The sequence below is a fragment of the Zootermopsis nevadensis genome, unplaced genomic scaffold, assembly GCF_977971745.1.
Source record: "Zootermopsis nevadensis isolate Lab colony 2312 unplaced genomic scaffold, Znev_1.0 Znev_ptg000061l, whole genome shotgun sequence".
In the NCBI taxonomy this organism is placed as follows: Eukaryota; Metazoa; Arthropoda; class Insecta; order Blattodea; family Termopsidae; genus Zootermopsis; species Zootermopsis nevadensis.
Genome location: NW_028259192.1, coordinates 12,670,181 through 12,694,138, shown reverse-complemented (window position 1 = coordinate 12,694,138; position 23,958 = coordinate 12,670,181). Strand labels below are relative to the sequence as shown.

The window sequence follows — 23,958 nt, the reverse complement described above, 5'->3', positions numbered from 1 at the left end:
GAAAGCTGCCTTGGCCATGGCTATCCTTGCTTTTACTTCCTTGGTGCACAGAGCGTCCGTCGTGACTATGCTTCCCAAGTACTTGAAATGCTCCACATTCTCCATCTGTTGGTTTCCAATTACAACGTTCAATGGTTCTGCTCTCGGTGCTATCCTCATTACCTTTGATTTTCCAATGTTGATTTCCATTCCATACTCTCTACCTGTTTCCACTAACTTGTCCATCATGTTCTGTAATTCCTCCTCTTCCTTCGCCAATATTACTAAGTCGTCTGCATACTTTACAGTCTTTATCACTCTTCCTCCAATTTTGAAGTCTCCTGTTCCCTCCAGAGCTTCCTTGGCAAGCCATTCCCCGTACAGGTTAAAAAGAATTGGTGATAAGCAGCATCCCTGTCTTACACCTCTACCAATCTCAACGCTGTTGGTGTCTCCTGAATCCAGTCTCACTTTGACTTTTTGCTGCATGTACAGGTTTTTGATTAGTCTTCTGTCTCTCCAATCAATTCCAATTCTCTGTAGGATCCTCATTAATTTCTTCCATTTTACTCGATCGAAAGCCTTCTTCCAATCGATGAAGCAGGCACATACTTCTTCCTTGACATCGAGAACTCTCTCTGCAGACAAGATACCCAAGAATAAATAAGATAAAATTCTGAACGATGTCACTAGAGGGCAATATGATACATGAACAATAGTAAATCCATTTCTTGAAAACTCAGGATCGTCGCTTTGTTCCGGCATCCTCCTGTCACCGGGGCATATGGCGCTGTGCTCCTCACGCCGTTCGAAATGAACGTGTGGACGTCGTGCGCCGGAATGTGGCTCGTCGTGATCCTCACTATACGCTTCGTGTCGTGGGTGGAGACCAGTACGTTCGACTTCGTAGCTACCAGCCACGAGGAGGAGACGGTGCGGTCCTGGAGTGACTCCCTCATGATTATAATCGGGGCCATAAGCGAACAAGGTGCTTACCTCCTAGGTTACAGTCAGAATTTGTATGCATTTATCATCTCTCACGCCGAACCACCATACATTTATTTAATCTTTCGTACTCAGGTACGACAATGGACTCCAAGTGGGTAGCATGGCGCACGTCTTTCTTAGCAGCCTTCATCCTGTCCATGATGGTGAACATTAACTACGGAGCCAGTCTCGTGTCTTCACTACTTAGTCCACCAGTTAAAACAATCCGTACCGCACGGGACATCATTGACAGTTCGCTTCAATTTGCCGCAGAAGACATCTCTTACAGCGTCCCTTACTTCGCAGTAAGCTACGATGCTCTACTTAATACTTACTAAGTCCATGAAAGCTCTAGTCGCTCAGCTAGGCAATATATTTCCCGTCTTTTACGGAACCGTTTTCGATATAACCCGTCATCAGACGCTTAAATGCAATCCACCCCCACACACACCACACTTAAAACCCATTTTAATATTACCTTCCCATCTATGCCTTAGGTCTTCCTGAGCGGTCTCCAGGTTTCTCGTGCTACTCGCTAACCTGTCTAACCCTTTTAGACTTCATCACTTATATTTGATCTCAGGCCTAAGAAAATACATGAATCGCGCATCTTTATTTACAGCTGAACAAGGATCCATTGGTTCAAGAATTGTACCAGAAGAAAATGGCGCCTCCCAACCAGGCCTACTACTCGCGTGACGTTGCCCTGGGCAAGATGAGAAAAGAGCATTTTGTGTTTCATACGGAAGCCTTGAAGGTATTCCCCGAGATCGAAGACACATTCTCCGAGCAGGAAAAGTGCGAACTCAGCGAAGTACTGATTTTCCCACCTGAGAAGTGTTACCTTGCTATCCCATGGGGCTCACCGTACAAAGAACCGTTTTCAGTTGCGTACGTACAAGAAGGTCAAAACATAACACAATCAATGGCTATTATTTTCCTATCGATGTAATATCACAATCATTATCGGTTTTGTTACTCTTATAATTAAGCCTACTTTTTTATTATTCAAAAAGACATTAAGCAGAAAACAAACACCTATATGAATGCATTTAGCATATAATAGTGCCCAGCTATGTACAAATACCAACAATTACAAGCTTTATGGCAGGATACAATTTCGAGGTTCGCTGTGAAAAATTCTATGCATTCGGAATATTTAATAGTAAAAAACCACATACTGAGATTTATAACAAAATAGCGTTACTATTAATTGATAGATTTTGCTAGTCTCGACATTTACACTGAAGGGTTTAAATGAACACAAACATAATTTTCTTCAGAACTTTTATTTGCGCCACATTCATATTTACGTCTGTTCCATCCTGCAGAATGAAGAAAATATATGAAAGGGGCCTCGTAAATTACCAAGATCGAGTATGGAAGTATCCAAAACCATCCTGTTTGATTAAAGAGGAGTTTGTCAGCGTTGATATGGACAAGATTTCTCCTGCATTCCTAATCATTGGTATGGGGATTGTCCTTGCTCTGATTGTGCTCGCTGGTGAAAGGATAGCAAGAAGGTAAACGAAGATCAAATCACGAAACGATAAGCACTGTACACATCTGCACGGTTGCCTCCCCAGTGTCTAAGTATTCCACCAAAGGATGTAGAAGTATTTATACATTTCATCCCAAAATTCAAAAACCTATTTACAGACGTTCTAAAACTTGTTCATTATTTTAAACCCCCAAAATAAATACAATAATTAAATTAAATTTCTTTAATAGAATGTAATTTCATTGCTTAAAACACCGCATTCTATGTTTACCAAAATTACAAACCGATTCTACATATTAATCTTGTAGCCTATACCTTAACTTCTACATTGCCCTATTTAAATACGTGCTCCATTTGTCGATTTTACAATCACTAACCACTGATCAGTATCGAGCATTCCTTAGACAAGAACGGGCACCAGCAATACTTGAATATGTTTTAAAAATTGAAACATAACTAATCCGAAAACGCGTGCTTTCCCCAATATGGTTTTCTATGTGGAAACTTAATTTAAACTGGTCTAGCCTTCAGCTGGATATTTCATAGATGAAATCTGAGAATTTGTCACGTGGTATCTGGTATGTAAAATTATCAGCACACGTTTCAATGAAGTGATCATATTTTGCAGGAAGAAAATGATGAAAATATCAAAGCCAACACAGGATTAATATCAAGCTGCAATACCACGTTTTATACGTTCAACTGATGTTCTCGTGAATATTCACAATGGGCATCGCACTTCAGCCAGCATTCAGTGGATGAAGTGACATCTCTCACTAAGAAATGTCAAAATAGTTTATTTCCTCTCTGTATGTTCAAGAATAAAATAGATATTAGGTACCTAAATACCCAATAGCTACCGGAGGCTACTTTCCAGGAGATAAGGGCGATCCGAAAAAAGAACTCATCACTACATCCAGCATCAAGCTTACGTTCATGTCTTCAAGACGTGGTGCCAAACCCAGACACATTAACCTTTACTTGCATTTGCTACTTGAAAACTGATCTGCTTTAATTCCAAAGAAGATTTTCACCTCAAGATCAACAAAATACGTGAAAGGGCAGTAAAAACACGTCTGTCACTAACGATCCTATTATGGGGCAGTGAAAATATTTTGAGGGCATCTACAGCCGCAACAGACTAATCACGCGTAATGTGCTAAAACTGCCTTTAATTAGTTTTGTTACATGCATACAGACATGAAGGATCAGAATACCATTACGCAAGAGAATGTAAAATAGACAATTTTAATTTTTGCACTTTACTTTCAATCAAAGAATGCAAGTGTAACTGTAAGAATTCACTACAATATGCCATACAATACACTGGGGACTGCGTGAGTAGCTCACACAAAAAGACGTAAATAAGACAAAACCCGTTTTATGTTCCACGATTCTTCTCTTAATACTGATTTACATAATTACAATTGCTATAATAGATATTGAAAGTTTTTGTAGGGATGATAGGCCGAGTTACACGAAATGTATGCACAATTCGATAAATTATGGACTCGATTAGTACCATTTTACTTCGAAATGTTTCCATAAATGCATTTTTCAGTACAGAAATGAACTAGCGAGTTTTAAAACAATAATACACAATAAAAACAATTTACTCAACATATTTTATTAGTATTAAGCTGTCAACTTTTAAACAGGGTTGTGGAGTCGGTACTAAAATCTCCGACTCCGACCCCGACTCCTTCATAAAATCTCAATATGTATTAAAAAGGGTAAAGAAACTAAAATAGTAAATAACACCATAAGAGATTTCATCACCACCACGTGAATCATCAGGTTACTGCTTAGACTTATAACCTATATTTTAATATACGTCTAATGGTTATTGCAGAAATCGGTTGATTTGTAGACAGTTTGTATTCTTAAGGTACCGGAGCCAAAGTTACATAGCATTACTCCCACACCATGTGGCTAAACGCGTCGTTGAATCTCCCTAAGCGTGAGGCCGCCGGCGGCTCACACGATATAGAAATTGTTCATAAGATTTTATATGGAAGTTGGAGTCAAGTCCAACGCCTGTTTACTTTGCACATTACAGTTGCACTGCATTTACAGATTATGTTTAACAATGACGATGATAGATTCTTTCAGCATTGTTACCACAATAAAAAAGTAAACAACGAAATAACATAAATACATTCCAAATAATATCGGTTGTCTTTTTTACATTATCCTAGAAATAAACCATGAAACATAGCTTTGACAAAATTCCATTCTATACATACTTTACACACTAGACAATCTCGTGTTATATTTAAATTGTTAATTCAATTCATGATTTACCTCAAAATGTCTAGGACATTTTATATCCGCTCATAAGTTAGGTGCACTATAAATGGGATAATGATACGTCATAAATTAAAATTTCGTTTAAGCTTTCATTCCTGCAAAACAGAACTATAATGATGTATTTAAATAAGACTCCATTAAAACCACAGTAATGTCTAAAAACTTTAACAAAAATCACAACAGTAATTGTAAAATTAAACAAGAGGCATGTACACAGTAACGTACAACTTAAACAAAATATTCTCAAATATTGCCAGAATAATAAAGTAGAGAGAGCTCAAATGTGTATTTTAACACGTTTCATTTAACTGCGTTATGATATTCGCTCTTCTGGCAACATTCAAAAGGAATTACAAACACATATTTTCATCCATGATACCTATGTTAGAAAGAATGTCCTGATATTTCCACTATATCTTTAAACGTTTCCTTTCCTCCAAGACACAAAAAAAAACTAGTAACAGTGATGAATTGTTCATTTACTTCTGCTGTATCGTAACCACGCACAACAGACGGAGTTTTAGTTACTAATAAATACCGTTTCTTCTTAACTAAGCAATTCTTCAGTGAATTTCACATCATCCACGAAACGATTTCCTGCGCTACAGACAGTCTTCGGCATAATTTACAATTCCCGCTGTCACTGTCTTAAGACAGTCAAGTACGAAATAAGACAATAACATAAAAGCCTGGAAACAACACCAAGAAAGGCAGAAGTGTAAGAGCGAGATGCAGGGATTAAGTATTTCTTATCTTGTACTGATTTTGTCTTCCTGCACCACGGGTTGGCTGTCAGAAGAAACGATACAATTTGTTGAAGAATACTTCACGCACAAACATGTTCGTGTCATCACTGGTTTCACAAGCTCCAAGCATGGTACGGACAGATAAAACAAGCACTGCACTAAGAGTAGTTTTGAAGTTACAACACTTTTCGAAATTTGTAAGCAGAGAAGCGTTAGAACTGTCAGTCAGTCAGGGCTCAAGAAATGCAACTTAAACCTACTTGCAACTCAAGAAAATCCACTCACCGTAGACCCTCATACAAATAAATAATTAAGTTCTAGCGTAAAGTGCTCGTCAAAACAGTCCAACATAAATGAAAATCGAAACAGTTCAGAAATTTTTCTTAAATTCTCCAATGCAAAATGTAATTAAAATAAGTTTATCAGTCCTCAACTTACTTCATGCGGACAGAACTGTTTTAATAGGGCTCAGAATGGTTGCGACAGACGCGAAAACATGAGGTTATGGCCTACATAAGTCTTAAATGACCAGAGGGGAATTAGAACTCACGCCCCCTAGTGTTCGAGTGGTCCAAGACCCTACACGTGTAGACCACTCGACCAAAAATTTGAACAGTATTTTATAGATTCTAAGTTATTACATATTTGCTTTTGTTCTAATTTGAAACAGACACCTTTCTGCTGATGAAGAGCCTGATGTCAGCAGGTAAGTTCTGGATGGTCTTCGCAGATCCGGAACAACCTTTGTCTAAAGCCATCGATCCAATCATTAAGCGATCATATAAGAAGTTCGGAATCTTCGTGGACTACGACTGTCCACAAGGCAAGGAATATCTACTGGAGGTACGTTCATGACGCATCCACCAAGGACACTAGACCATTGCCCCACGCATTCTTTCTTGACATACATTTAAACATTTCTTAAGAATCGCTTACTCCTTTAAAAAAACTCTAAAACGGTGCATGGCATGACAATAGATAATTGAAAACTATGCGAACATAAAATCTCTCTTTTTGACAGAGATAACTAATAAGCCACTAAAGTCATTCATGTGATATCTGGCAAATTAAGGATAAAATTCTGTTTGTAATTAACAGTCACAATCAAAGCGAAGGTTCGAATGGTGTATGACGTTATGTCTGCCAAATTAAATACAGAACCTGTATACGATTAAATCTAACACGTTCTATATAAAATATAATAACACAACTTAAAAACAATAAAAACATTTTGTAACCTGCTTAAAACTGCAAGCAATAAACTAATAAAGTAAATATGACCCAAGTAGGATTCGATCGTATGCCCATGTGCGCCCAAGTCCAGAACGCTAACTCATGAGCTACATTACATTTCGTTGCTACATTCTGAAAGTAAATATAACATGAATACAATTTCTGAATGTGCAGTAATCTGAGCAATAGGAATGTAGTCTTATGAGTTCTACCATGAACCTATTACTTTATTTTGGATGTATTATTCCGATATGAGATTCTTTTTAACTTGGCATAAACCCAACCTATAGTTCAGCTTGTTAGCTAAATATATTTTATGACGAAGCAACATTCCATGTCAGGGGTCGTAAATTTCCATAACAGTGAAACTTGCAAATCTTCCAGCTATCTAGAATAATAAACAGAACTTCCAAGGTAAGTGTCTGGTAAGTATCAATACAGAAAACAAATAGAAAATTAAGCTGAAGATTTCTGTCTTCTGGGTTGTTGCGCTGTGTAGTCTGGTAGATGTTTAACAACGTTTCAGAGGTCATACTGCCTCCGTCATCAGGGCGATGAGTATGAAGATTTCTGTCTTCTGGGTTGTTGAGCTGTGTAGTAGGGTAGATGTTTAACAACGTTTCAGAGGTCATACTGCCTCCGTCAGCAGGGCGATGAGTATGAAGATTTCTGTCTTCTGGGTTGTTGCGCTGTGTAGTATGGTAGATGTTTAACAACGTTTCAGAGGTCATACTGCCTCCGTCATCAGAGCGATGAGTATGAAGATTTCTGTCTTCTGGGTTGTTGAGCTGTGTAGTATGGTAGATGTTTAACAACGTTTCAGAGGTCATACTGCCTCCGTCATCAGGGCGATTCATCTACCAGACTACACAGCGCAATAACCCAGAAGATAAAAATCTTCATACTCACCGTTGTGAAAACCTCAAATCATACATAGAAAATTATGCTATTCCATAGCTTCGGGGATTCTTCAAGCACAATGGCGCATCCCCCGAATTTCGGTAACGTTGCGCGGCAATTATCAAATGCCCAACTTCAGAATTGGTAATTAAGTAGAAGAGGAACAATTGTTTTGGCCTCTCCGTTCAACCAATCTCAGTCATGTAGACTTTCAGGGAGGTGGGGAAGGTAGGAGAGTTAAGCACGGGACAAACAAAGTGTACTTTACTCAGAAATTTTGCTACAACAGTTAAGCGGAGAAATAACAAAAGCTACTGCCACAATACCAAAAATTCGTAAATTCCAACACAGTAATGATTTATAAGATGGCAATCAATGTCCTAGTAGACAAGTTGGATGTATGCAGGCGTTTCTGTTTATTCCACGCATGTTGCATAGTCTGACCATCACATCCCAGTCATCCTAACTATGATTCTGAAGCTTCTAACTTCTCTGATTTATGGACCAACTTTCACACCCAGGTCTACATAAAACCGATGTCCTAATTAAAGGTAACTGCAAATATATCTTCGATATAACGCTAAATTTTATTTTCCCTAGAGTTCTGCACAGCGGTCCTTGAACGACAGCTTCTTCTGGTTGATATGGAGCAAAACGAAGTACACATCGGACATAAAAACTCTCAACTTAAACTTCGACACAGAGATGACGTGGGTGTACCCTGAAACCGATCTTAGTCATTTTACCTTGTATGATCTCTATAAAATCAACTACAGCTTGCCCATAAATGGAACCCTGGCTGGCTACTGGAGTCCTGAACGGGGTCTCAATCTCATCTTAACTCAGTCCAAATATGAACGGAGACACGATATGAGAGGCACTGTGTTCACAGCTGGCATAGTAGTAAGTTGCCATTAAACAATAATCTGCATAATCCCATACCCCGTTTCCTTCAGCCCTGACTGCCTGGTGGTTCTGTGAGACCAAACACTTAGTAATTTTTTTGCCTAAAACTAAAATTCAACAAAAATATATTACCGTTAATAATAAAACAATAGAAATTCTAGTTAAAGAACATGTTACAGTGGCGGACAGATCGCCCGCCACTGTTTCATCACTAGAAAAAATACAGGGCTTAATGCATGAAGCAGTCTGCTTAGTATGTTTTATAAGTTACATGGTGTCACATTCTTTCGCTTTTCTAAAGTAGGCTATTCTGCACATAACTGGGCTCGGCAGAGTTCATTTAACCAAACACTAGAAATAAATATTTTTCATTGACAGGTAAACAACATTCCGACGGATAACATTAAAGAAGAAATAGTTAAACCAGAGAATAGGATAAAGGACACTATGGCCACTTACAATTACAGAGTGTTCCAACTGCTTGAGCAGTCCTATAACTTTTCGTAAGTTACAGACGCCCACTGAGTGCATTATGTTACTGCAATCTTCATAGTTTAGACCAATTTAGTATCACTTTTACGAGACACAAGCAATAGAGTGCAAATAACAATGTAAAATTCGTCATGTATTACAATCATTCTTTCAAAGAACCAAGTATGTGATTTTCTGGGTCTATACGGTGATAAAACCCAAAATAACAATATAACCTCAAATCGTAAAACCACGTATGTGATTTTTTCAGGGTGATTATTAAACACACTTCGCTATATGGGTATGTGGTTGAGAATGGTAAGCTAGAAGGCTTGACACTGATGTTGAAGAACAGAGAAGTAGATTTCAGCATAACTCCCTCTTTCATGAACAAACATCACTACGAGTGTATGGATTATATGAATGCAAGAACTTGGAAGTACCGGTAAGTATAGAACAGAAAATATGTAGCTATTGTTCAAGTTATCGGTACACGAATACTGAAGCGAAAATATTTTAAACTACGAATATCTGTATGTTTAAAAGAGCGAATGAAAACACTACACAAGTAAGATGGCTGTCTTCTGGGTTGTAGTGCTGTGTAGTCGGGTTAACCAAATTTTCATCACCCTGATTGTGGAGGCAGCAAGGACGTCGGAAACGTCGGTAAACTTCTACCAGACTCCACGGCGCTAGAATCCAGAAGACAGCTATCGTCGAACTCACCGCCGCAAAAACCTCAAATCCTACTACACCTGTAGTTCGGCCGATTGCCCCTCGATGTGCTAGCCGGTGACGGCTGGTGTCAAAAGTCAGATCTTCTCGTAACTGGCATAGTTGCAGTTCATATTAATTCCATTACGTGGGTAACACGAATACTTTTCCTCTCAGCAACGATGACTCGAGAACACTTTCAGGAAACTTGTCTATTGCGCGTGAGAGAGAAGTCAGCGACGGCAATGAAACCGTGATGCACAAAACGCGGTCCACGAGAGTTCTCAACACGACCGTCTTGCGTGCACAGAGATTTATTCAATGCGCGTTCACATCTCTCTTAGTATTACTACCATTAACAGTAATACTGTTTATCAAACCAAGGGATGGAACTCCATTTTATTTAACGACGCTGTCAGCAGCTCAAATTACATGTCGGATAATCAATAAATTGGAAAGGGTTTGGAAGGAAGCAGCCGTGATATAATTTGAGGTCCTTCCCCGACATTCGCCCGCTTTGACAGGAAAACCACGAGAAACCTCGGTCAAGATAACCGATCTACGGGTCTATATTTTAACCCAGGACCTCCCGACCACAAGGCAATATTGCTGTGAATTTGGTTGTGAGGTTCCATTGTGTGGCCAGTAATTGCGTTCATGAACGTAATAAGATTATCACTAATATCAAATACAGTATGTGGAAGCCTAATATTAAACGATATAATGTCCACGGATAAGGTAAAGAAACATTCAGACAGAGCCGGACTGAAATGTTTCATAGATACATATTATGTTCGCAAAGTCAGTTTGAAGAAGCATTTCAGTCAGGACAATGCCAGATGAGTTGCTGTGATTCAAGTTAATCCTAATATATTAAACTCTTAACACGAACAGGAGCCTCGCTTTGTTCCGGCACCCTCCTGTCACCAGGGCATATGGCGCTGAGCTCCTCACTCCGTTCGAAATGAACGTGTGGATATCCTGCGCCGGAATGTGGCTCGTCGTGATCCTCACTATACGCTTCGTGTCGTGGGTGGAGACCAGTATGTTCGACTTCGTAGCTACCAGCCACGAGGAGGAGACGGTGCGGTCCTGGAGTGACTCCCTCATGATTATAATCGGGGCCATAAGCGAACAAGGTGCTTTATCTAAAGTTTATAAACAATGCTGTCCCACAAATTGGTCACCTTCAGCCGCCATGCTGGACGCGAAAGTGTAAGAGGTCGTCTTTGCTTGCTAGCAGTAGAGTAGTCTACAGGATGAAGACGGTTGCCTTCTGGGTTGATGCGCCGTGTAGACTGGTAGAAGTTTACCGACGTTTCAGAGGTGCTTGCTGCTGCTGGATTGACTACAATTATACGTGAGATGCATATCTAGATGACGCGGCCTAATAACGGTGGAACGAGTTGAAAGAGTTCCTCTTCAAATAAGAGTCGCAATTTGTGAGGATACTGGGGTACAAGGGTATTGACTAGATTAAACTGGCTCAGGATAGGGTCCAATGACGATTCGTGAACGCGGAAATTAATATTTGGGTTCCACCGGATTTAATTAGAATCAGCTATTTTGTTTTAAGGATCCTGTTCCGCTCATCACAAAGAAAGTTCATCATCCTTTTTAAATATAAGTTTGCTGGTCGCAGGCGAAGATTATCATTTATGTTATCTGCATAGTTCACCCTTGTGTTGAAATTTAATTTTCGGTACTGTTTAGAGGCACGAAGGAAAAACAAACAATTATGATAACATTAACGCAATAAAATGTTCTTCGTTCAAAATAAAATTTCGTTATAACGCTGCAATACTTTGGAACACAGTGTGAATTAATCATCGCTTATCAAATCCCAGGCACAACGATGGATTCGAAGTGGATATCATGGCGAACAGCACTTCTTGCGGCATGTATCATGTCAATGATGGTGAATACCAGTTACTCGGCCAGTCTCGTATCTTCACTCCTCAGCACACCGATGAAGACAATCCGCACCACACGTGATTTGATTGAAAGTTCACTTCAGTTTGCTGCAGAGGACATATCATATAACGTTGAACTCTTCGCAGTAAGTAAACGCTATATTTATACTGGACCTTCTTTATGTAAATGAGGCCAGTGCTGCTCGAATTCTGTCAAAACAGCACGCGTATGAGCACTTCAAATTAATAACTGGCCTGCTCCTCGCGAACGTTCGTTGCGTTACCTCTACATCGTGTGTTCAAAATTATCAGATTACACGGTGCTATATACCAGAATACAGCCGCCAACTCATTGAAAGGCCATGCCAATTTATTAAAATGTCACTAAATTAGGCCTACTATTACAAATTACTTTAATATCCGTAATCATGAACTACCGTAGAAGTTCTATCAATTCTATCCATAGAATCAATCAGAAGACAGAAAGCGTGACGAACAGGCAAAGGTTTAGGACTGATAAGTAACAAATAAGTTTTACTGGCCATCACACAGGAAATATAAGTCTAATCAGAATTAAGATTCACACACAGCCTGCTTCACGCATAATGATGTCACTTTATTCTTCAGCTCAACCCTGATCCATTGGTTCATGAACTGTACGAGAAAAAGATGGCGCCACCTAACAGACCGTACTACAAGCGTGAAGTTGGTCTTGACAAGATGAGAAAAGACTATTTCGCATTCCATACTGAACCCCTTAACGTATATCCCATGATTAGGGACACATACACCGAGAAAGAAAAGTGTGATCTCACGGAAGTAGAAATTTTACATCCTGAGTACTGTTTCATGGCTATACCATGGGCTTCGCCCTACAAGGAAGCCATCACAATTGCGTAAGTATTAATATGACGAACGGGTCTTCATCATAGCAAACTATGGAGAGATCTAGAGCAAAGTATTTTCTGGAATGTTATAAGCATCTTCTCTTAAAAATACCTTCAGGAAAACTAGCCGCATTTTATTCTCGCACTTTCAAGTGCCACGTAAAAGACGTACGCTCATACGAAATAATTCCAAAAAATATTTATCACGCTTGTAACTGTACACTGTATCCTATTTATAAACTATAGCAGGTCTGTACATAAGATAATAGTGACTTCTTCAATCCAGCCTTTTGAAATTAAAGTTCGACTTATACACATGCATACGCAGTTGATGTCTACCTCTACCGCAACCTAACGAAACCCTAAGGAAAATTAAACGGATGCCACATCAAGCATTGTGATTGATACTTCAATAAACAGGGAGCAAATTATTCAAATGTATCTTCTCCATGAAGTGTGTATAATTTTGTACATTTACAAGCTGTCTTCCCAAGCTTCATACAGAAATAATTTGATCAACTGACTTTCTTTCCAGCGGACAATATTCAGGTCCGCACAAAAAAGCGGTATTTCAAAACGGAGATAAAACAGAAATAACCCATCATAAATTGAAGACAGCGAGATTTGCTGTCCTTTAATCTCTAACAAAGCCATTACCTAAACTTCCTCGACAGACCTCGCAATCCATAATGCCTTAGATTAGCTAAAGAAAAGCCACGTTCTCAAAGATGTATCATGTGTTTTGTGTGTGTGTGGGGGGGGGGGGGGAGATATCATGTTGAAACAAACAAGGATTCCAAAAGGGTCGAAAATAATAAAAACGGCGATTTTAATCTCTGGTTTTTATTAAGATCTATGATTACTTCCGAATACTTGGAGGCAGCAACTTGGTGAGCGACTATTATCTTCTCAATAAGGACTCTGCTGAATTCAGTTAATAATAAGTGGAATAAAATTTGAAGCACATCCGTATTAAAACACAGGGTCTTATGCTTAATGTTATAGTATGAGGAAAATAATTCAAGGTGGCATAGTAAATTATCAAGACCAGTTATGGCAGACTCCCAAACCGCCCTGCATGGTCAAAGAAGAGTTTGTAAGTGTTGACATAGTCAAGATTTCTCCAGCGTTCCTGATCATCGGCGCAGGCATAGTTTTGGCTATCATCCTGCTCATTGGCGAAATAATAATAAAAAAGTAAGTAGTTAAAGTTATCATGGCACACCAATGTACTGAAACACAAACATGAACACCATTTAAATAAAACAAAGACAACTAAATAAATAACTAATAACATGGAGCAGAGTCCTTGAAAAGCTGACAGCCGCTCAGCTATCAATAAATTAGACGAAGGTTCATTACCATTTTCACAAAAGCGAGCCACCAGTCCCCCATCTTGAGCCATATCAATCCAGTCCACACCCTCTCATGTTATTTTCCTAATATCCATCTTAATCAACGAATTCTATGTGCTCGTTTCCCTTCAGGCTCTCGGACCAAAGTTGTGCAAGCATTTCGCATCCACTTCATGCGTCCTACATACCCCGCAAATTTCGAATATGTTCGTGTCACGTCGTCAGACTACGGCACAAAATCGATGTACAAGGGAAGCTAAAAAAATCATTCGGAATCGTGGCGAAGTTAAAATAATTTAGAACGATTATAAAATATCAAAACTGCAGTTGCGAAGAAACCCAGATTATATTCGAGAAAAGCTTCCTACCGTGCAGTTCTGAATCTTTTGTCTTCCTGTCTTATCTAAAACGCAAAGATTAAAATATACAAAACCTCAATTTATCCGTTGTTTTTGTATGGGTATGCAACTTGGTCTCTCAAGGGAAGAATCCAGATTGAGGGTCTTAGGAACAGTAAGCTGATGAGAATATTTGGACCTAAGAGAGATGAAGTGACAAACTAGGAAAAAATTCTAGGCCCTTAATTTATACTCTTCACCAAAAACAAAGACAAAATTCGTACGCCTAATATGCTCCCTGCCAATAAGCAGATTCATTGGTCAAACGATTAATAAGCTTGTTCTTCGTTCCTTCAGTGAATGACCCAGTGTACACTATTAACTTTTGACTGTACCCTATCGAACGAATAACAAAAAATATTGTCACGTATGTTACCTCATCACTTGAACCAGAACGCTTTCCGAAATGGCACACAAAGGGACTTGATATGTTGCAGGGAAAATTTAATGAAAGCATCCCAAGACTTACTGCTGGCCAAAGGAGAAAGATTACAACCTGGAATTCAGGCGACCATCAAACACAGAAGGCGCACAACCAACAAGCCATGGATTAATTGATGTAGCAATTAAAGACATTTTTCATTCCCAGATTATACACCTGCCTTGTGTTTAGTGCGTGTCACGTGTATATCCACACTGCACAGAGAATTGAAGAAACACAAAACAGAATATCGACATCAGGTCAGACAACACAGCCTGGAAATCGATTCATCGCCAATCCAATAAGACGAAGAAGTGGCTCTATTTATTTTAAGTTTCGGTCATCCACATAAGCCTACTGGTATTTTCTACCAGACAACAGTTTGGCATGAACCCTTCTACTCTTCAGTGAGAAAAATCAAGAATCACTCTGAAGAACCTAATTGTGTCAAATTTGCTTCAAACGTTCGTCTGACAATCCTATCAGAGACCATAATCGACATATAAGCCTATAAAAATCCTTGTAATGCTTCTTGTTTTCCTCTGTGAAACTGCAGCACAAATTCGTAACGCGTATACAGCCACATCTAATCATACTGAGCTGTGTTAAAGACAGTCAGCGCCAGTTAAACAAAATATTGTACATTCCACAGTTGTGACCTCTCGATCAATGAACTCTGTTTACTAACAGCGATAGATAAGCGACCCCGTGCACCAACAGTTCCTCTCGTCTAGTTTTTCATGTTTCATAGACAGACCATTATAAATCTGTATACTACCGCGTTTCAATCATTCATCGTATTTAAATTGACTTCCAGATCAGCAGTAAACACGCCAAGTGTTAAGCAAATAGGTCATGTCACAAAGATAACGAACTGACACATTTACAATCATTTACATGACGCAAAGTACAGTTACCTCCTTTCGACTGTGAATGTAATGCCCTATGGGTGTGTGTGTACTTTTAACAAATTCACCTAATTATTGACACTTGATACAGTCGTCGTATCACGGAAGCCATTATCACATTTCCTCTTAATTCTTTGTCATCAACAATATCAACTTGACATACATGCGAAATGAGCCGCCATTTAATGTAGAGTCCACACAATCAGGCTTCAGGTGTTTGAAAAACATGACACTTGCGCGTAATCTTTTTGTGCAAAACATTAAATAACAACACGAGAGTGCGAATTCGATAACACTGTTCCAGCTGTGAGCGATAACTTATTACCCACTCCAGCTACGCATGTTGTATTTTACGTTCACAAAAACAGGTCTACGGAGGGCCGCATCGTGGTTTCTGTGATGCCCAGAGTACGAATACATTTCGTGTGTAAAAGAAATTAACTACAGCAGAAAACTGCATAAATGGTTGTAACTGATATTTGAATAAATGAAAGATTTGCATGGCCTTCACGTTGTTTCACATTCTACACAAGAAAGAGAAACCTTAAAAGGGATGCATCTCCATTACAAGACATAATTTCAGGATCATATATTGAGTGGCACTAATAATGATCCTACCTCACAAAATTCGAGGGTGTACCTGGATGGTACACTGGCTGTAGAAAATTAAAAGCATGCAGTTGGGATTGCATCCAATGGCATAATGTTCACACTAAATTTGTGAAAATCGTCAAATTAGTTTTAAAAAACAAGGAGAGCATAAACAGAATGCAGATCTAACAAACACAATTCCTTGCTTAAGAAAAGACAGTACGCTTAATACTAATTTCACGGTTAATGGTGAGATGATTTTCTTTTGTCGGCAACTATATATCTAACTCTTTTAACTTCTAGACGTATTTTACACAACGCCAATGTCGGCTGGACTAGGTCAAAGCCTCTAGGTCTGACATGGATAGGTTGTGAAAAGGACGCCTCTAGTTTAAATATAATGTGACAGTCAACGGAACAGGGTCCTAAGCAGAATCAGTGATGTGCACACATATTTACTTACGTCCATTAAACTTAGAAGCTGTAATTATGACGACCAGACAACAATACAATTTCACACACCGACCGAACTTAAGAAAATTACTTTTCTGTAACACATTATACCAGGTGATTCAAAAAGGACTTTACAACTTTGAAAGTGTATAGAAATTTAATCAGAAAGCTTACAGAATCGGTTGAGGTGTCATTTTGTAGCAAAACAAATCAAGTTTGACTCATGTTGTGCTGTAGTACCGAATTCCGTCACCGCGAGCGCAAGCGGCAGTGCATTTGAAAATGGCTCGAAAATTTTCTCATACCACAGTTAGACGAAGATGACCAAAAAGTACGCATTCACTTCCAGCAAGACGGCGCACCACCTCACTACCTCACAGAAGTCCGGGATTTCCTCAATAACCGTTTCCCAGGTCGGTGGATTGGTCGAACAGGGTCGATAGCATGGCCACCTCGTTCTCCAGATTTTACACCTCTCGATTTTTTCTTATGGGGTTTCATTAAAGATAATGTGTATGTTCCACCCTTACCTGCCAATCTCACTGAGCTCAAAGCTCGAATCACCGTCGCAGTTTCAGAAGTGACACCGGATATGCCGGATCGTGTTTGGCAATAATTGATTTCAGGTGGGATGTCTGCAGTATCACCAATGGCAATCACATCGAACCAAAATGACTGTTTGAGGTAAAACTTGATTTGTTTTGCTAAAAAATGACACCTCAACCGATTCTGTAAGCCTTCTGAATAAATTTCTATACACTTTCAAAATTGTAAAGTCCTTTTTGAATCACCCCGTATATTCACTAACTGCATATAGACAGGGTCACTGATCAAATACATTCCAGCATTTTTGTGGTTTCTTCACACAATTCTTCGCATTTTTCAGTTTCAAAGCACTATAATTGAAGACCAATAAATCAATTAGAATTATGAAAGGGAGACTCGATGTCAACCCGAATACTCCTGCGCAAAGTCCGTCTAATCATCAGCTGTGTTATTTTGGTATAACGATAACAATCCTCCCTTCCTCCACCCCCCTCCCCCCGTGACGGATGATGAAGACACAGAATAAATTAATGAACAGTTATATCAACAGGAAATTGGGACAACCGACTAAAGAATACAATAAAATTAACGCAAATTAAAATCATCAGACATTAAACTGGGCGGGCCCATCAGTCGGTCTGAAGGCGACGGCGAGAGAAAAATCCCTGCAATTGATGAGATTTGGTCGTCCAACCCGCAGCCAGTCACAATTACTGAGCTGTCACGGGGTTCAGTGTAATTCGAGGAAACAGAGAAAAATTGCTGATGCTTAGCTTCTTTCACGATGCTCTTTCAATTTCAAAGAATATATAACATGAACGTGCTTGAAAGATAAACATGAATAGTCGGGAGCACAAAGATTTGACAGGAGCTGATCGGAAACAATTTTAAGGGCCCCATACACATATAAATACTTAATAAAATCAGAATAATCGCTAGCCCGACCACAATAAGAAATTAGTGGCTCGGGATTACTTAAGCCCTGAAGATGGATACAATACGATTCTCCGAAACGTTGGTATATATCGAGGAGTTTACACGGCGCCAAAACCCAGAACAGCAGCATCGTCTGCACCACTGTGAAAATATCAAATCTCATTTATATATATTTTTTCCCGAAATGGTCACCTTCTGTAAATACCTCACGTTCTAATACTAGCAAGATAACCTCTTGGCATTAGCACACTTTGGGTGCAAAACATTTGGGCAATAGTTTATTAAAACTTCAAACCAATATATCATCTCCCGATGTTTTTAAAGTGTCATTTAAAATTTAAAATTTATTTTTGCTATTTCAACGTTTGAGAAAATTTTAAAAAACTATCGTACTTCTGCATGTATTCCAAAAATCGACAGCTGTTGTTATTATTACGATTATTATTATTATTGTTGTTGTTGTTGTTATTGTTACTGGTGTATATGGAGCCGGGATAACTCTGTCAGTACAGTGATTAGCTACGGACCGGACGACTGGGGGTTCGATACCCGAAGGGGGCAAAGGATTCTTCCTCTAGCCTCTGCGTTCAGACAGGCTCTGGGGCCCACCCAAGCTCCTATCCAATGGATGTTGGCGTCCTTTCCCGGAGGTATTTAATAAAGTGCGGCCGGGGCGTGATGCACTCACCCCCATCTAGTGCCAAGTTCAAGAATGAGTAGGAGTTACATCTGCCCTCCCTTCAAGCGACCTACATGGCATGTAGTGGGGCTGCTATTTTAGCGATGTATATGGGTAATAATATGCTGCACTCATTTACTACATCCTAACATTTACTTACGAGTCAATGATTAATGCTACACTTTTAGGGATTTCATAATTAAAAATTAATTTGTGGTGGAAACTTCACTTTACATGATGATAAAAAATGTACTTTAATACTATACGACTTCACCATAATTAAAGTTCTACAATAACAACATTCTTCACATAACAAGTGACAGTGTGTGAGGATTTTACATACCGAACGTTGAATATATATATTCACCCTCAACACAAGACTGTGCATGATTCTGTTGTATACGTTACTCCACAAACACTGTTCCTTAAAGTGCCAGAGTCTGAATGGCAGTATTAATTACCCTGGTACTTACTGATTCTAGTGTTATAATTTGGATCTGACTGTCAATCACAAAGCAAAACCACAGAATTTCCACACCAAACTCATGAAACTAAAAGGCTTTGTCAAATGTGGTTTCAGAATCACTAATTTCTTATCAAATAACAGACTGTGTTTACAAGTGGCCAAAAAAATTAACATTTGCACATATAATTTATGACAGCTTTCAGTATAAAACATTAATAAAGTAAGTTCACAAAAAGAAAAATGATACAAAAAAGCCTTCTGTGTTCTACATAAAGAAAACTTAATAGGTCAATGAACTAGCCAATACCAGAAAGTAAATCTGTATACTACTTCATTCATTTCTGTGGCACTACAACACTGCATGCCACAGACAAGTTGTAAGCAGTCGCTTCACATCCGGGTAGTCCCAGAGGTTGACTATCCTTAGATATATTTTTCCACCTCAGGGAACAAATGTTAGATAACCAGAAACAAACGTATTACCCATGCTAAATTGTAGAGAAAATTCTGTGGCGCTTCATTAAAAAAATAAGAGTACGTGCATAAGTTTAAAAGGATAGCATGTGCATCTCTAATGAGGCCATCAGTTGCTACAGCAAGATGGGCTAATCACATAGCAACAGTGAGGAGTGACAGTCAAGAGTTCTCTCTAAATTTGCCAATTTGTCACATTTCCTTAAATTTAATGTTGATAAAACAAAGTCCAGGGATATTTGAACTCTTAACACTCATTCAAATGGCATACTTCTAAATAAAATGAATTTTTCTATATTTTTTTAAGTATGATGACTTCTAATTTGAAGATTGTGTGAATCATGCAAAAACAAAGTAACTTCTGGTATTCTTCATTTTAAAAGATATACCAGACTAAAAAAGAACATGCTCCTTGAAGTTCATTGTGGAATAATAAACCATATCAGTCATGCTGAACTCAAATCTGGGGCAGTATGGCTAAATATGACATGAAAAAATTCAGAATGCAAAAAGAGCTCAGTGATATATTTGTAATGTTAAAATAGCTTTCCAAAATACAATATTTGGTGTTCTTATTGCAAGGGGGTGGTTAACATCTTTGGACAGCGAACAGGGCTATGTTCCACCAAAGCCAAGATGTGAGGCACTGTACTGAAAGTTGCAAGGCACTGGGGTTGACAGCACTGTCAATAACAATCCCTTCGGGGTACCAGGCAGCATCCTGTCATATTAATGCCTTCCACTGGCATGGGGCTCTATTGGATGGAGATTGTTCCCCATTTCTTGTGGAACAAAATGGAATGTAGAATATAAAAGATAAAATAGTGAAAGCCAGACAAAGGAACTCTGTAACACAGCCTCCAACTGAAAGTTGATTCCTCTCAGTATGGAGCCTGCAGCAGTTTTGGCATATCACTGCAGGAAGCTGATGGTATCAGAGAACTTGGAGAAGATGACAAGACAACCAATTGTGAGACACCTACCTTCACTACCTATAACAGTAATTTCTTTGGGAGCCAGCAGTTCTAAAAAACTGGTGACCTAAAGCATGTAGCCTCCAAGCAGGCAGGCTTCATCTGGTAAAAACAAAATTGTCTGGAAGCTCAAAAAAAAAAAAGCTCGAAGAGCCAAAGCAGTATTAGAGGCTTACAGCAACTGTGGTATTCCAAAGATCAGGGAGGCCCTGATCAGAGTGCTTAAAAGCCCCGGGTCTGAAGGCAGCACCCTAATTAAAGAGGCCAACCCTCACAAAAAAAAATACCAATCTCATTATAGCTAAATCACAAATGAAAAATTCATAACATAGGGAAAGATAGATGCATTATTTTATGTGCTGCAGATCTATTGGTTAAAAATATTTTGTTCCTTGGAAGGATCCAAATCATATTTTTATCATTACATAAGGAAGACAATTATGTATGCCAATAACACGCAAGTCCGCATCAGTACTCAGGAATCTTGGGTGAAATTTGAAGTATATGGTTATAGCGCGAATACCCAGAGTAGCTGACGTGCCTATAAACCCATCACCACTACTACTACTACTATATGGTTATCATGACAATATTATTACCTTTCAGTCAGCAAATATTTGGACAGCACATTAAAAAAAGTTGGTTAGCTACAAATGAAAAACTACAAAGTACTTACTTGGCACATCGTTATTATCACATATGATCTTGCGACGAGAAGAATGAAATCCTAAAGTTCATTTTTCCCCGTTAGCTTAAATTGAAAATTCACTATCACTTCAATGTACGCACAGCATGAAATATTTTGATTAACAAAACCACATACACATAGTTCATTGGTCTAAACAAACACCAGGAACTTCACCACGTTATTACTCTTTTCGTACATCTTCCCTTATTAATACTGACTCCTACTGCATGGTGGCAATGTTGCAGTGGCTGAATGCAGATACAGCTTAAAGTACACTGTCGATAAAAGTTGATTATAATAGGAGCTATCTAAGAATTGTCCCATAACATTTTTTGCGTAATATTTATAGTGTTTTAATTGTAATTTAACGTTACAACACATTTTACAATGGACTTGCTGAATTAATATTTGAAATTACCTCACTGTTCCCAGAAATTACACAACAGCTGTCACCTTCGAACCAAAACACTATCTGGTGCTATACCAATGAACTTCCAAAGGGTTTCACACACGCACTGAAATGGCGATTTAATTACTACTTGAAACTGTAAATATGTAACAAAATGCTATTACTATTATTATTTTTATTCAACATTAAAGGGCACTTGTCCATGATTCACGGTCAAACACCTCATTATTACTATTATTTTTGGAAGATATTACTTAGAGAATCCATGATAAATTAGTTGGACATAACCTCAAAGTTATGTAACAGCGCTGTGTTTGTAATTGCTGCTTTTCAGCCAGTATTCACACAAAATTTGTACGTAACTTCATTATCTATCCTTATACCATATTTCACATACCAAGTTCCATTGCTCTCAAACTACTCTACATTAACCAAAGAAAAGTTTTAACATAAGTAGAACATTCTTCAGAGACAAATTACCATACATAATTTCAGGTAAGGCTTGTGTGTCTGCTGTTATTACTAATTACAGAAAATTAAAAAGGTTGGGGATGATCACAAATGGTGAAAAATTAGTCAAGTGGTTTGGAAGCTGAAAACAGGGACAAACTCATGAATAACATGATGATCTCACAAGCCTGCTTCCTTCCCTTAAGGAATGTGGGATAAAAAATGAACAACAGAAAAATCACCAGTTTATTTACTCCATGTCTTTACAAATTTCATATCTATGCAAACAAATCAGAAATACAAAGTTTACAAATAAATGCAAATATACAATTCTGAAAGCATATATTGATTTAATTTTGAGAAGCAATATGTGTATAAGCAAATACAGAATACTGTTAAATTAGAAGGTAAAAGTATACATTTGGAAGTTTACTCAATATGACAAATATTTTGGACAATGATTGTAATGGTTTTTTCTTCTTCCAAATTCAATATTTGAATCTGTTTCCACCTTCAGGTAAAAAGATGGAGACAGAGGATGATTCTAATATGTTGTGCCCACTAGACAGTCTTTTCCTTGTCTAATGGTCCAAACAGAATAAGATCCTCCTTTCCATCTTTTCACCACAGTATGGAAACAGATCCAGCTTCTGAAACATAAGCTTTCAAAAAGCAAACAGTGAACAATGTCCAAAATAATAGTCACACTGATTACCAAAAGTTTAAATTCTAATTTACAATTAAGCCATTATTGAGTAATCAACAGAAATATCCATGCAGTATATACAATATACATAATCACAATCTGATAATTAATCTGAGAGTAGAGTAGGGAGAAAATAAGTTTAATTAGGAGCATAAACCACTCAGAGATCAGAAATGTAATTTAGCACTATACAGTGCAAGTTTATGAAGGAGAGATCTCAGCAAATAATTATTAAAATATTTATTAATATTGTTATTATTGGTCAGACACTTTACTACTGTACACCCATATAGAATCAAGATTTCTGTCATTACTTCACAGCCACACCACAAATTAGGTAAATAAAATGAATGGCATTTGGCCATTTCATTGCTAATTTTGCCACTGGGCATTTTCAAGCTTTTATGGTCCTGTTTTTACATGAATATTCTTTAAGCACCTTGGCCAACAGAAATTGAACACACACAATATGAAATCATAATCAGCCATGTATAATGGTTCTCAGCCTTCAGAAATCATTCTACCACCAAAGCACAGTACCAACTGCATGCAGCATAGTCCCTAACAAGATGCTGTCAGTCACACAGCAAGTCATATAATTTCCTGCCTTTTCTTACAACCCAATGGTTCATTACCAAGTTCACAAGAGCCCACCTTGTCCTGAGTCAGATGAATCCATACTGCACCCTCCCACTCATATTTCTTTTGAGATCCATTTTAATATTATCTGTCTACACCTAAGAAGATACTACGTGGGATACATAAAAGCTAGGAGGATATTATTAAAATACAAATCAGAGTGTGAGAATGTAAACTGGATTCAACCAGCCATTAGAGTCCTGACTTAGGCAAACATAGAGGCCACCAATTTTCTTCTGAGTAAAGAAACTAAAAACTGCAGGCACATAAAACCAAATATAGTAGCTGGCGTAACAGAACACAAATGAAAAATATGTG

General features: G+C 38.3%; 3 protein-coding genes across 4 annotated transcripts in view; 2 read left to right on the top strand and 1 right to left on the bottom strand.

Moving 5' to 3' along the window:
• The window catches only part of LOC110839017 (uncharacterized), a 52,242-nt gene extending 49,015 nt beyond the window's left edge, over window positions 1-3,227 (top strand). Inside the window, exons 34-38 of the mRNA XM_087340133.1 lie at window positions 723-967; window positions 1,060-1,271; window positions 1,589-1,857; window positions 2,298-2,489; window positions 3,096-3,227. Coding sequence (XP_087196259.1) covers window positions 723-967; window positions 1,060-1,271; window positions 1,589-1,857; window positions 2,298-2,489; window positions 3,096-3,135 — 958 coding nt within the window. The 3' untranslated portion in view covers window positions 3,136-3,227. The remainder of the gene's footprint in view (window positions 1-722; window positions 968-1,059; window positions 1,272-1,588; window positions 1,858-2,297; window positions 2,490-3,095) is intronic.
• The window catches only part of LOC110838765 (facilitated trehalose transporter Tret1-2 homolog), an 84,479-nt gene extending 62,573 nt beyond the window's left edge, over window positions 1-21,906 (bottom strand). The window contains exon 1 of the mRNA XM_022082387.2: window positions 21,425-21,906. The gene's annotated coding sequence lies outside the window, so the exon portion shown is untranslated. The remainder of the gene's footprint in view (window positions 1-21,424) is intronic.
• On the top strand, window positions 3,210-16,408 carry LOC110838760 (ionotropic receptor 75a). 2 transcript variants are annotated; one of them, XM_087340188.1, is made up of 10 exons: window positions 3,210-5,654; window positions 6,194-6,366; window positions 8,257-8,559; window positions 8,941-9,065; window positions 9,305-9,478; window positions 10,642-10,886; window positions 11,595-11,806; window positions 12,288-12,556; window positions 13,553-13,744; window positions 14,738-16,408. In XM_087340188.1, the coding sequence occupies exons 1-10, from the start codon at window positions 5,507-5,509 to the stop codon at window positions 14,856-14,858; spliced, it is 1,962 nt and encodes a 653-aa protein (XP_087196314.1). In that variant the 5' UTR covers window positions 3,210-5,506; the 3' UTR covers window positions 14,859-16,408. The 2 variants fall into 2 exon arrangements, with proteins under 2 accessions (XP_087196314.1, XP_087196315.1); XM_087340189.1 differs by lacking the exon at window positions 13,553-13,744.
• Window positions 21,907-23,958: the final 2,052 nt, after the last annotated feature.

Bases quoted from the DNA above. Each gene is read 5' to 3' on its own strand.
- LOC110838760 (XM_087340188.1), top strand. From the start codon at position 5,507: ATGCAGGGATTAAGTATTTCTTATCTTGTACTGATTTTGTCTTCCTGC. The intron at 9,066-9,304 runs GTAAGTTACAGA...TGATTTTTTCAG, and splicing joins GAGCAGTCCTATAACTTTTC to GGTGATTATTAAACACACTT. The intron at 12,557-13,552 runs GTAAGTATTAAT...TTAATGTTATAG, and splicing joins AAGGAAGCCATCACAATTGC to TATGAGGAAAATAATTCAAG.